This window comes from Emydura macquarii, unplaced genomic scaffold, assembly GCF_026122565.2.
Source record: "Emydura macquarii macquarii isolate MOO-44397 ecotype Brisbane River unplaced genomic scaffold, CSIRO-AGI_Emac_v2 contig_1348, whole genome shotgun sequence".
Lineage (NCBI taxonomy): Eukaryota > Metazoa > Chordata > Testudines > Chelidae > Emydura > Emydura macquarii.
Genome location: NW_027131485.1, coordinates 23,598,677 through 23,613,217, shown reverse-complemented (window position 1 = coordinate 23,613,217; position 14,541 = coordinate 23,598,677). Strand labels below are relative to the sequence as shown.

General features: G+C 46.7%; 1 protein-coding gene across 1 annotated transcript in view; it reads left to right on the top strand.

Moving 5' to 3' along the window:
- The window catches only part of LOC137155244 (ankyrin repeat and fibronectin type-III domain-containing protein 1-like), a 508,614-nt gene that overhangs the window by 374,373 nt on the left and 119,700 nt on the right, over positions 1 to 14,541 (top strand). The window contains exon 7 of the mRNA XM_067551451.1: positions 184 to 224. Within this exon, the coding sequence (XP_067407552.1) occupies positions 184 to 224 (41 nt within the window). The remainder of the gene's footprint in view (positions 1 to 183; positions 225 to 14,541) is intronic.

Below are 14,541 nucleotides of genomic sequence, written 5' to 3'. Positions count from 1 at the left end.
AGCCGTGATTTTCAGTGGCTCGTGGCGGAGACTGGATTTGAACCCAGGACTGGAGGTGAAAGGCTCCGTGTGCTATTCCATTCCTACATGAATGCTTTTTGTTGCTTTCTCCGTATATGTTGGGTGTTCCTGACAGATGGGTGAACGAAAGGACTTAAAGAAACATCTGTTTTTGTCTTACAGAGCCTTGGATCAGCAGACAAGAAGGACTTTTACCAGCCAAAGTAAGTGCTTGTGGCCTGTGTGTTTGAGAGAGTGTGTGCACCTGAGTGGAAATTCACTGTTGCAGTGTATTATTGAGAGAAATACTGTATCTTACTAAGATTAGATATGTTAATGGGTAAGAATAACTTCTGCAATTACCCTTGCTAAGATAACATTGCAAGGGCTGTCAGTCATTTTGCAAATACTCAGATGAGGTCAGGAAGAATCAAGACTGCTCTGCCTGGCATCAGGGAGTCGGGGCAAGCGCCCAGTGGCCTCGGGAGAGGGGGTTGCAAAGATGATCGTTCCCACCTTTGCCTCTCATTGCTCTGGAATTGCATTGAGCACAGTGTGGTTGGGCTGGAGAATCTGGTGCTTGGTCATTTGTGGTAACTGGCTGCTTTTGGAGCGAAGTTTTCGCTGCCAGTGTTTTGACACAAATGCTTCCCTCTCATTCCATCTGATATAAGCCATCGCATGTGAGGGTGAAATCAGGGGAAGAGGGCTCTTTGGAACCACTGTATCAGTAGTCAGGCTTTCCTAATATTCCACCAGACCAGCAACAGGTAGGCAGTTGCCAAAACAGGACATTCCCTGCCTACGTGGCCCATTGCTCTGATCCAGCATGGTACTCCTGTGGCCCTGCAGCACTGTGATGTCAAACATTTATTTGTGTGCAGATAGTCTGTTGTTATCACTTCTCTGGCCTTTTTCATAACCTGCTGAGCTGATCCTTGTTGGGAAACCTGGGTTGCTCTTTTCAACTAACTAAAGTAGGGTGGTGAGGTGTTTCTGGTGATGGAGTACCTGTTCCAGAAGCTGTGGGAATGAGCTGTAACTTTTGGGAACAGCAATGGAATTTTCTACTGAGAGGGGATGAGACTGGGGAGAAATGTCTTTTAAAAAAATAGAGTTGTTCTGCTATTTATTTCTCCGGGTTGCTTTCCAAAGAGCATCTCCAGAAAGTTCCATTTCAGCACTGTGTACAAAATGTGTGGGGAGCACGAGATAGCAGCCTCTGTTACTGCCTTGTCTGATTATTCTTAGCATCAGAATAGATGGTTTTGGAGTGCTAGTTGGATTTCAGATTTCATCATAGGCTGTCTAACAGCAAACATTGGTTGCAATTCATGTTGTGTGTATGTTTGTATGTGTATATTTTTTCCATCCATCCATTCACATTCCCTCTATCTGTCTGTTTCCAAGATTTGTAAAAAGAAGAGCCTAAAATCAGGCTCCTTAATCCATATCTAAATTATGGGTGCTCCCAATTCTCTGGCTTCGGGGCAGACATATGCTGATCATCGATTTTTATAAATCAATGGGAGCTGCTTGTGCTCAGTACTTTTGAAAATCAAACCACTTATTTAGGTGCCGAAATCTCACACAGGTTTCTGGAAGCTTTGAGGATCCATCATGAAGTTCGACTCCATCCTAAGTTAATGAAGAAAGTGACATACCTGTGGCTGAAAACTTTAAAGAACATTTGTAACCATATTAATAGTCCTATGGTGTTTGTATATTGCATATTGCATGGAGTGTGTGATTTTTGAGACAAGAAAGCATGCCTTTTTCACGGTCTTGTGAGACTGCTTATCAGAAATGTGGGAGGCAGACACTGGAGATTATTCTTAAATGTAGGGGCCAATTCATCTATCGTCATTTGCATTGCAGCAATATCGGGAGCCGTGGTGTTAAGTGCTGTACAAACGTATAAGGTGGGTGCCATTGACCTATCCCCACTCCCATTAAAGGAAATGGAAAATCTCCCATTGACTTCAGTGGAGAGGAATTGAGCTACCCAAGCACTACACGAAATTCCACCTCACAGTGGGATTTTCACCACTTTCCTTGGGCGATAGCAATAGCTCAGTAGATGTCACTGTCCAAAGGTTGCTCCTGATATTCATCCTACATTCTTTTTCTTAAATTCATCTAATCACAGCTAGTTCTTTCCTCTTTTACCACTCTAAGCAATTCCTCCCCTTCCTTGCTGTGTTTCTAAGGTATCATCATTCCTGGGCCCCGTTCCTTTGTGTCACTTGGCCAAGATGTCAGTCAAGTTATCGTCCTAGCATCTTGTCCACTGCACATTGCAGTGAATTGGAAGACTCCGATTGACTTCAGTTGGCTTTACATAGGAGAGCAGTTCTTCATCAGGCAGCCCTGAAGCTATTTGAAAGGCTTTGCTCTGAAGTCCCTGCAATTTGTTACGATGATGCACTGTGTTGCCCAGAACATACAATTGCCAGGCCCAAACTAGGGCTTTAAGCCCGGATCCTCACCTTTGAAGCAAGAGCTCAGCACTCTGAAATAATGTCACCCCCAATCTTGGGGAGCCACTTCTGTGTCTTAGCTGCTTTGATTTTATTGTTTGACATTTATGTTGATTCAAATTTTTGTTGTGATAATTCTTATTTCAACCAAACTTTTCTCCTGTCTATTCTCAAAACCCAGCTCCAGAAATTAAATTTGTTAGTTTTAAAGTGCTACAGGACTCTCATTGTTAGAGCATATCCGGGCACCTTTGGTGCCAGATTCACAAAGGTGTTTAGGCATCTGTAGATGCAGAAAGACACTTAGTAGGATTACAAAACAGCATAAATAAATTAGGGCCTAACTCCCATTATCTTTTAATGGGAGTTAGGTGTCTAACTCACATAGGTGCTTTTGAAAACTCCTCTAGTGCCTATCTTTGTCTTTAGCTGCCTGAATACCTTTGTAAATCTGGTCCCTTGTCCTTTCCCTCATCTTTCTGCTCCTCCATCCTGCATTCTCATCTCCTCGTGTTTGTTCTTGCCTTAACTGAGCCCCTCCATCCTGCAGTCACACCCACATATCTAGACTCTTGTGCTGCTCAGACCTCTGAACAGATACTCACCTACATTCTGTTCTGTTCTGTGCCCATCACTGTGGTATCTGAGCCCCTTGCAGAGATCGATTAAGTAGTGTCAAATGCTTCTGTCGAATGTGGTTCTCTTCTTCCTCTTCCCTCCCCCGATTACAGGGTCTGGGTTCTAGCTTGCAAGCTTTTTGGTCAGGGAATCTGTCTTGGTTTGGTTTGTATGCCCATTTATGTGCTCTATAAGTAATTAAGAAGAATCTTTGAGAAGCAGGGCATAATGGTTACAATTATATTCTAACTAAATATAGTGCAGTGTCAGAGTAACTCCTGTATATGATAAGATCTAGGCAGACCGTGGCTTGCTCTCATGAATTTGAATCGCAGAGGTGCTTGGTTATTTCCGAGCACAATTTCGTCACCCAGTTCTGATGCGAGCCTGATGTAGTTTAGCTGCTGATACTTAATTGTGTGACTGTATTCTTCCTTATCAGTTCTCAAGTCTACATAATTCTTAGATAAGATTTATCTCTGTTCATCTTCTACGCTGAAGCCCTATACTTTTATATGGTTCTCATTTTTTAGCTGCAACTCAGAAGAAAACATTTGGAACCAGTTTTTTGGTTTTTTTTTTAAAACCCTTTTTTTTGTTTTGCCTCACAATATTCATGACATCAGTACTGGCATCCATAGCTTTTGCCTTTCTTTTAAAAGATTGAACATTTGTTCCTAGGCTCCGAACTTTCTACGCCACAGTTTCAGCTGTGAGTGAAGTTTTATTGCTGGCATTTTAAAGGATCTGGAAATGGGTATTTACACAAGGAAGTATTACATTCCGTCACAACAACATTGATGTATTTCTGGGTGGGATGTTCATTTGCTTCCTTTGTATAATTCAGACATTATAAAAATGACAGCAACAACGACAACAACACATACTACGTTTAACGTTCTCCACAGTGGGTGAGAGTCAGTCAGCTGGAACATTCATCCCCTTTAAGAGAGAAGCGGAGTTAACGCTGTGATCTCTTTCCTCCCTCGCTCCCGCCCCCTTCTCAGCAAAGCACCAAGGAAGAAAAAGGGGAACAGGATGCATTGTGAACGGGAAGGGAATGCGAAACAATGTAAGGATGAGGAGTGAAACATACTGGAGATGGGAAAGGAAAGACAGCGTGAGAGGAAGAAGGATGGTCTTGTGAATAAGGCGCTGGCCTGGGACTTGGAAGAGCTTGAATCAGTCGCAGCCTCTCACAGACGCCCTGTGTGACCTTGGTTAAGTCACTGAGGGATGCCTATACTATAATCCCAGGGTGCAATTTCAGCTTGTGGAGAAATCCCTGCGAAGCTGCAGCAGTGCAGGTTAGCTCCATCGGTAATTACCAAGGGTTCTGGGTGGGCAAGGTACAGCTCCCACGGATGCCTGTGCTTTCGTGGGTTGGCTGCTCCAGGGCCCAAGATAGCTCGATTAGAGTATCTGAACTTTAACCACACCCTGTGATTATAATATAGATGTACCTAAATCTCCCTGTTCCCTAGCTGTGAAGGGGACTAACAACATTTCCTTTCTCCTGACTCTTGTCTGTTTCCAATGTAAACTCTCACTATGTGTATGGACAGCACTGAGCAAAATGAATCCTCAGTCTTGGTTGGGGCCTGTACTATCAATAATTACAAAAAGCTACATGATTAAGGTTGCAAAATCAAGCACTGCAATGTTAAGAAATGCCTGAACTAAGGTTTCTTGTCTAACATTAATTGGGCCCACTGAGCACATGCATAATGATACTGTCCATAATTCCATGATCACACACTAGCACCTCATTTAGTGCACAGGATGGAACCGCTCTGGAGATGAATCAGGGTTGTGTAGTGAAGGAGAGGGTTGGCTGTAGGACCCCTACTTCATTTGTTGCAGAAACTGTGAGGTGTGTACTGACTGAAGCCATGGACTGCCAGAAGAGAAAGGATGGCTGCCTGGTGAAGTCAACTGAATGCTTCCTTGGAGAACTGGACTCTATCCTTGTCTCTGACAAAGAGTTCCTTTGTGGTGATGGGCAAATCACTTAAACCAGTCTTTGCGCAGATGGTCACTGATTATGTGTTTCTCATTTTCTGGGTGCCCAGCCGGAGCCCCTGGCGTCTGATTTGCAGAAGTGCTGAGTGCTCACAGCAAAACTCAAGTCAATGGGGGCTTCACTTTGAATGCAGAAAGGGCTATTACAGCTAAGTACTCTGAAAATTGGGTCCTTGGCATCTCAAGTTGGACACCCAAAATGATGGAATGCTTTTGACCCTAATCTCTCTCTGCCTCAACATCTCATCTGTGAAATGGGGCTAATCCCATCCCCAGGCCTCACAGGGATGTCATGAAGATAAACTATGTTTGCCAAGTACTTAGATACAATAGTGATGAGCACCACAGAAAAACCCAGGAGGAAATCAGTAATTCTGTTTTCATAGTATGGTTTGAAGATGGTGCAGGAAACAAGGCCTGCGGCCCCACATTGAACAATAAAAACAACGAGAGTCCTGTAGCACCTTAAAGACTAACAAATTTCTGCAGGCATAAGCTTTCGTGGGCTGCAACCCACTTCGTCAGATTCATGAAGTGGAAACCACAAATAGGAGGTATATATATACATCCAAGGGTCAGAAACATAATAATGGGGAGGGCAAGTGCTAACAAAGTCAATTCAGTTAGGGTAGATGAGGCCTATTCACAACCATTGATTAGAATGTTCATGCATCTGACGAAGTGGGTTGCAGCCCACGAAAGCTTATGCCTGCAGAAATGTGTTAGTCTTTAAGGTGCTACAGGACTCTCGTTGGTTTTGCTGTATACAGACTAACACGGCTACCCCCTGGAACTTTTCACACTGAACAATGAATGAAAACAAAAAAATGAATTAATTCATTATTAATTTGAGCACCATCCATTCTGTGCACTGAATGATTCAAAGATCTCATGAAAAAAAGAACGTGAGCATGTCGTTAAAGATTGTATCATAATTACTCTCAGCAGAAGTCAATTTTTATTTTTTTATAATTTCAACAGCTAATATTGATGTTTATTTGTAAGCATTTTTTTATTTTTATTTATTTCAAATGTCACAGTTTTTGGAAATTATGGGAGGGGTCAGACAATAACTAATGACAATGGATGATGAGATTCAAAGAGTTAAAGCTTTATAACTGTTAAAACACAAATTGTCAATATCACATGTCAAAATATACAAAGTAAATACCCTGAAATCATACTCTAAAAAGTTTTTAAGCAGCATTTTTCTTACTTTGCCTCTGTGTAATTTTAGATTATTGATGGAAATATTCTTGCCTTGGTTTGTGTGTACAGTGAAATCGACATTTGTTGACATAGACCAATAAAAATCTAATCTTTCCAAACCTAGTCATAATGCATAAACACAAGGGGGATGAATTAAGATTGCACAGGCAACCTTCATTCTGGCATTTCCTGGCTTCTAAGTCCTTCACTTTGGAACCTTAATCGTGTTATTTTAATGTAATTTTTATGTGTAACTTCCTAGATTTTAAAAAAGCAGGCTGAAAAACCAGAAATTCCAATATGTCCAAATGGACCATCAGCAGTATTGGTACCTTTAGCTCCACCACACAAGCTTCTGCCACGTGAAGTGGAGTAACTGACAGCAGTAGTAGGGTGTCATCCTCTATGCAGGCCAATGCTCTTCCAGTGGGTTTCCCAGCCAGGTATTTGCTGACAGCAGAGGAGAGGTGAGACCCAGGAACCGTGGGCTCCATTCCAGGCTGTGAAGGAGAGTGTGCTCGCTCTAGTGTGCTCAGACTCGTCTGCCAGTTTCCCCCAAGCTTGACACTTCTACCCCATCTCCTCCAACCTGTCCATGCCTCAGTCTTGTCTCTTCCCCACTCCTTCTTCCACTCCCATTCTCCTCACCTAGCCAGGCCCAGTCTCCAACCCTCACATCCATAATCCTAGTCCCAGTCTCTTTGACCAACCAGTCCCAGTTCCCCCCACCCTCCCTGCTCTTCATCTGCTGTGTCACCACACTCCCAGCAGGTGGGGGACAGGGACTGGGGTCTGTGGGAGGTGGAGGGTCAGTGGGGCAGGAGAGCAGCAGGGGTCAGGACAGATCGGGTTTGAGGGGTAGAGGCTCAGTGAGGCAGGAGAGCAGCTCAGAGGACAGCGATTGGGTCTGTAGCTCTTCAGCACACCAAGCAGTTGGGCACCGAAATTTGCATCACCAGCCGGTACCCTGGCAGTCGCACTGATCCTGGAGAGGTGTCGTAGGTTTCAGGGCCGTTGCTCTGGGCTCTGGCCAGTGCAGACAGAGTCTGGGTTCCACGGGCTCTGCGGGGTTTTACAAGCAGTGAGCACTGGGGCCTCTGCAAAGTGCAGTGGAGTCAGTAGCAGCTTCTGGTGCCAGCGGAGCTGGGGGCGGGGAAGCAGGAGCAGGTCTGTGCTAGAGGAGGCGTCCCATGAGCAGCCCCTGGAGAGCTATGTGTGGAGAGTAGTTTGCAGAGCACGCGGGGGGCAGGGCTGCTTGGAATGGAGGCCAGGAGATACCTGCTAGCAGCTCCTATAGTTAAGGCTGTGCAATCTTCGCCTGAAAGCTCAGGGATCATCACACTGTGGGGACGTTTCTGTTACTAATGGGCAGTGGGGTGACATTCACCCACAATCTCTGCCCATCTGTGACATTTTGCATGAGGAAAGTGTTCAGCGGAGATTCAGCTGGGAGAAAGGGAGCCAGAAACCTCCCCTAGGCACCCTCTTGGGGATACCCTTAGCACGGGAGTCATAGAATCATAGAGTTGGAAGGGACCTCAGGAAGTCATCTAGTCCAACCCCCTGCTCAAAGCAGGACCAACCTCAGCTATATCATCCCAGCCAAGGCTTTGTCAAGCCTCAGCTTAAAAACCTCTAAAGATGGAGATTCCACCACATCCCTAGGTAACCTGTTCCAGTGCTTCACCACCCTCCTAGTGAAAAACTTTTTCCTAATGTCCAACCTAGACCTCCCCAACTGCAACTTGAGACCGTTGCTCCTTGTTCTGTCATCTGCCACCACTGAGAACAGCCTAGCCCCATCCTCCCTGGAACCCCCTTTCAGGTAGTTAAAGGCTGCTATCACATCCCCCCTCATTCTTTTCTTCTGCAGACTGAACAAGCCTAGTTCCTTCAGCCTCTCCTCATAAGTCTTGTGCTCCAGCCCCCTAATCATTTTTGTTGCCCTCCGCTGGAGTCTCTCTAACTTCTCCACATCCTTGTTGTAGTGGGGGGCCCAAAACTGGACACAATACTCCAAATGCGGCCTCACCAATGCCGAATAGAGGGGAATGATCACTTCCCTCCATCTGCTGGCGATGCTCCTACTAATGCAGCCCAATATGCTATTAGCCTTCTTGACAACCAGGGCACACTGCTGGCTCATATCCAGCTTTTTATCCACTGTTACCCCCAGGTCCTTTTCTGCAGAACTGCTGCCTAGCTCGTTGGTCCCCAGTCTATAGCTGTGCATGGGATTCTTCCTTCCAAAGTGGAGGACTCTGCACTTTACTTTGTTGAACCTCATGAGATTTCTTTTGGCCCAATCCTCCAGTTTGTTTAGGTCCTTCTGTATCCTATCCCTACCTTCCAGGGTATCTACCACTCCCCCCAGCTTAGTGTCGTCCGCAAACTTGCTGAGGGTGCAATCTACCCCATCTTCCAGATCATTAATGAAGATGTTGACGCTGCATAGAGGGCAGTGCATAGCTCATTGCCTCTGGCACACTGATCTCAGGGAGGCACCGTCTCTCCCCGCACGCCCCGTCTCACACAGCTAGTGTGCAGTCTGCACCATCCTTTGCAGCATGGGAACAAGGGGCAGGGCCGGAGCCCCCATGTCTCTCTGCCCCCTTTGGGGGATGATGTTGTGTGCCTGGCATATGGAAGGGGTAACTCCTGGGCTCCACAAAGCACAGCTGATTGATCCTGGTGCCTTGTACCTTCAGACTGCTGTGTGCAGCTGGATGCGGGGAAGTAGTGCTAACCGAGCAGTGCTGCGTTTGTCATAAAGGGGCAGGAAGCCTGGGCAAGCAGGGAGGGGCCCCAACGTGGAGCATACAGGCTGACATCCATGGTGATTTGCTGGGAGGAGCAGCATCTCAGGCCTACAGGACAGTTTGGCCCAGAGCTGGGAGAGCAGGGGTGTCTGTCGTGTTGCTGCCCTGCTGACTGCCTCCTTGCTTTACAGCTGAATATTTCCTGAAGTAAGCCACCCCTCACCCTCTGAGGAGAGCCATCAGTTTCTGCTGCCTTTCCCTGTCTGTCTGCCGACGGGACACAGGACAGGCAGTTCATTCAACCCTCCTGCCACATCCGCTACCTCTGATCCCCGAGTAGAGGCCTTCTGTGGATGAAGGCGCACCAGAGCGTCTGTGGTGGCTTATTCCATGCTCTTCAACCTCTTGCAGCTCACCGCTGAGAGCTAAGTTCAACCTGTCCTGAGCCTTGCATCACCCACCACATCCAGTCACATTTTACGTCTTATCAGCCACCAGCTCGGAGGGTGAAATGCCACCCTGATGTAATGGGCCAGCCCTGGATCTGTGCTCAAAGCTTCAGTTGGGCTTATGGTGTGTAGTTGGGCTTCAGTGGCATGTAGGCCTGGAGATTGTCTACACTGCAGCACTGTGAGTCTCACCAGAGTTTGTGTAGTCATCTTTTGAAGACAACTCTCCTTTCTTTTTCCCTCACTATGTGTTGAGGGAGGTGGGGCACCTGGGTTCATCGCTAGACCCTTTCTGGCTAAAGAGGCAGGAGATCTGAGGTGGCTGTTTCCAGTAGAACTCTTTACTACCAACATTGGAGGAACTACTTAGACTGTCAACTCTTTGGGGCAGGGACTTTCTTTTTGTTCTATTTGTACAGCGCCTAGCACAGCAGAGTCTCAGTCAGTGACTGGGCTCCTGGGTGCTACCACAATTCTGGTAATAAATAATCATGCTCAGCCCATTGAAGATGTCAGAACTCCCACTGGCTTCCATGGAGATAGGATTTCACTTCTTGTCTGTAAGTGTTAGACCACAGTGACTCTGTGCCCTGTTGTTGTCACCCCATATTACTGCATTCTCCAAGCTTGGGTAGGTCATCAAATGATCATGAGTGCCTGGTCTGCCCAGGCCGCTTGCTTTCCATCTGGGGAATGTGCCATTCTGGCTCAGTTTGGGAAAATGAACTTTGAGTTTCACTTGTTTCTCTACAGCTTTTAATGTGTTAAGTGCAATGGCAATGTGTGGCTTTCATTGCATTGGTTACCATAGGAACACTGGGTTTGGGTTTTTTTCATTTAACCATTTCAGCTTTTTTTGTAATCTCCATTTCAGTCCAATTTAAAACCTACTTGGCCCAGGTTCTGATTATCCAGCAATTGGGACATATGGACAAAATTTATTAGAATTGTGTCTTTTTTAACCTAATTTGGTGTGTATGAATGCACATGTGTGAATTAGTGCTGGTCTGACAGCCCAGGAGTCTAATTTTTTCTTCAGAAAGGGCTTTTTTGCTGCTTCCTACCTGTGTCCCTCACCCCTATCCTGAGAGGGCCTCTCTCTAAGAAAAGGAGACGTTCCCTCTGCATGGGCTACTCAGTCCTTAGCCTCTCTTCTGAGTCAGGAGCCATTTGATATGATGCACTCCCCTGTCCACTGGACATTGACCCACGAAGTCATGTCAGGTACTGTGAGTCTCCTCAGGTAATAACAATCATTGGTCACGACCATCTTTGGCTGCATTTGACGAAGGTGACTCTACCGACCCCCGGTGCTATAGAGGCACCAGTCCCTTTCAGAACAATTGCTACAGTAGAGCAGTGTGGGAGAAGCAGTGTTGAATGAAATTAGAAAATGAATTGCTCTTTCATTCCAGTAACGGGAGTGGGGGTCCATTAGAGAAGAATTGAGCTTCATTGTTTGGCGCAGGGTGGGAGACACGTGTAGCTGAATGAACATGGCACCTGAATGTCCTGCCATGCAGAGGAGAGTGAAAGTCCAAACGAGAAGCCATAAGAGAGAGCACCTCATTGATATGAACAGGAGACCAAATTTCCTTCTCGCTGTAAGGAAGGCAGGACCTGCCAGCTCAGAGCTGAGAGCAACAAAGAAGCCACCTATGCACCAGCTGCAGTCCTTTCACATGTCTAAATTCAGCATTAATCATAAAAAGGGAATCGAGCGTAGGAGATGGGCATTTTTGAACAAAATAACCGAGGCTGCCGTCTCCTTAAAGCTAGAGAGCAAAGTGTTTGAAATGATATGTCAACACAGAGATGCTTTGGGCATGGGAGACAACGCGCTCACTTGCACCCCCACCAGCAGTCACCCCCAGACCCCACACAGCCGTGCGGTGTAAGGGGAGGAAATGTATTCAGATATTTGTTAAGCTGGGCTGCCAACACTGTTGTTAAATGAGAACACAGAGGAATACCGTTTAGATGGATGCTTGTCTCCACAGCTACCCATCTCCGGGGGGTCCCACTCTTGGGGTGCTGTGCTAGCAGTGTGAGGCCAGGCATGAGTCCTGGAGCAGTTTAGACACCTGTAGCGAGCATCTCACTCTCACCCCTCACTTGGTGTGTAGATGTTTCCTCCCACCCAGTTCTTCACTACCCCGAAACCTGGAGTGAGCCCCCCGCTCCTTGAGTTAGTTGTAGTTGTGAAGCTCTGACACTCAGCAGGGCTCATCCTTGCAAACATGGTTGATGCCCTTAGGGCTTTGTTTCATCTAGCATCCATGGTAGCTGGATATGAGCTGGGTGCTCTGTTGGTGCACCCATGGTCATGGGCCCTGCTTGCACTTGTAGGAGCTCTTTTGGAGCCACCTGATCCCAGTGAGCTCAAGTTTGTAAGGCTTTGCCAGGCATTTACTAGAGCAGGTGAGCTGAAGCAGTGCAAAGGCGCTCTCCAAGAACGGGAATCCACTGACATGGGTATCTCTGGAGACGAGAGAACGTCATACCTGCACTTCTAGTTCTCTGAACAGAAACTGCAGAGCACCATTGGAAGTGGGGGCTATGGTGCCATCCCCGTCCCTGCTTTAGCCATCCCCCTTCCCCTCTCAAGCGCCCCCCTCAGCCTGAACCCCTGGCCTATGAGTCCCTACCACCACCAAGAGCCTCAGCCCTTTAGGGAGTCCCTCTCAGGAGCCCCTGCTTCCCCCATCCTCCTCCTTACCTCGCCTCAGGATGAAAGTCCATCCCGCATCCCAGCCAGTCCCTGGCGCTAAGAGGATGTTTCTGGCAGCCAGCAGGTGAGGGCTTGGAATACTGCAATGCAGAGCAGGACGATGTGGCCATGGTGCACTCCCACCTGTGACACGCAGGGCATTCTCGGGTCTGTCCCAACCGCCCCGCCATCATGACGGGGGTCGCCAGGCCAAATTTGAGTGAGTTGCCCCTGTTAAAAGTGGCCAGGCTGTGGCCTTGGGTGGTGCAAGTGGCTCTGCAGCCCATACTGAATATCTAGGCTGAGATTTTCAAAAGAGCCTAAGTGAATTAGGATCACAGAACCGGTAGAAACCACCTGAGTCATAAAGTCCAAACCCCTGCTATTGCAGGCAACCCCGTCATTCCATCCCATTCATAATTCACCATGTTCCATCTTAATTAGATTCTCAGCTCTCACTGAGTATCAATTGGGTTTGGGTACCTTGGGAATCCATCCCCACACAACAGTGGATCACCATTCACCCGCCCTCCTTTCTCACCAAACTAAGTGTTCTGTAGTTTCTGCTTTTATTCAGCTTTGTCGATTACCTGTTCTTTTGCCCATTTTTGCCATCTGTGCTGAAAAACAGACCCCAGAGGTGGGACAGCCTTTGCACAGAGTAATTGGAGGTGAGGAGACATGAGTTGTCTCTGCAACATAGGGCCCAGGAGCTCAGAACTTTAGAATGGGTGGAGTGGTTCTGGTTCTTTAGACTAGTTCTGGAAGCAGGTCCCCAGCAAGGGTGGCAGTCTACTGCCACATCCATCTTCAGAGAACATGAGGGACAAGTAGGTAATTTTCTTCTTTTAATGTCCAGAAGGGAAAGAAAAGGAACATCCACAGATCTCTCATGTCTCTATGTTTCTAATGGAGTCACTCAGGGATTGGTTCTTAGCCCTATTCTATTTAACATTGTTATCAACGATCTTGAATAGAACATAACATTTTCACTGATATGCAAATGACACAAAGATTAGGGGAATGGTAAATAATGAAGAAAACAAGTGATCTAAAGTGATCTGGGTCGCTTGGTAAGCTGGGTGCAAGCAGACAGTATACATTCTAATACAACTAAACATAACGTCTAGAAAGAGTGTGTTGGCCATACTTACAGGGCGCGGGGCTTTATCCTTGGAAGCAGTGACTCTGAAAAAGATTTGGAGATTGCAGCTGATAATCAGTGGAACATGAGCTCCCAGTGTGATTCTGAGGCCAAAGGGCCTAATGCAACTCTTATATGCATAAAGGAGGGTGGGGGTCTTGAGTAGGAGCAGAGAGTTTATTTGACCTTTGGATTTGGCACTGGTGCAGCTGCTGTTGGGATCCCCTGTCCAGTTCTGGTGCCCACAATTCAAGGAGAAGGTTGATAAATTGGAGCGGGAATGATTCAAGGATTTGAAAATATGCCTTATAAAGAGAGACTCAAAGAGCTCCATCTATTTAGCGTAACAAAGAGAAAGTTAAGGGGTGACTTGATCCCAGTCTGTAAGTACCTACCTCGGGTACAAATACTTGTCAGCTCTTCAGTCTAGCTGATGAAGGTATAAGAAGATTCAGTGGCTTGAAGTTGAAGCTAGACAAATTCAGACTGGAAAGAAAATGTACATTTTTAGTAGTGAGGGTAATTGACCATCGGGACAATTTACCAAAGGTTGTGGTGGATTCTCCAGCACTAGCAAGTCTTAAATCAAGGTAGGATTTTTTTTTTTAAGAGATCATAGAATCATAGAGTTGGAAGGGACCTCAGGAGGTCATCTAGTCCAACCCCCTGCTCAAAGCAGGACTAATCTCAGCTAAATCATCCCAGCCAAGGTTTTGTCAGGCCGCAGCTTAAAAACCTCTAAGGATGGAGATTTCCACCACCTCCCTAGGTAACCCATTCCAGTGTTTCACCACCCTCCTAGTGAAAAACTTTTTCCTAATATCCAACCTAGATCTCCCCCCCTGCAACTTGAGACCGTTGCTCCTTGTTCTGTCATCTGCCACCACCGAGAACAGTCTAGCCCCATCCTCCCTGGAATTCCCTTTCAGGTAGTTAAAGGCTGCTATCAAATCCCACCTCATTCTTCTCTTTTGCAGACTAAACAAGCCCAGTTCCCTTAGCCTCTCCTCATAAGTCCTGTGCTCCAGCCCCCTAATCATTTTGGTTGCCCTCCGCTGGACTCTCTCCAACTTGTCCGCATCCTTTTTGTAGTGGGGGTCCCAAAACTGGACACAGTACTCCAAATACTCCTCACCAGTGCCGAATAGAG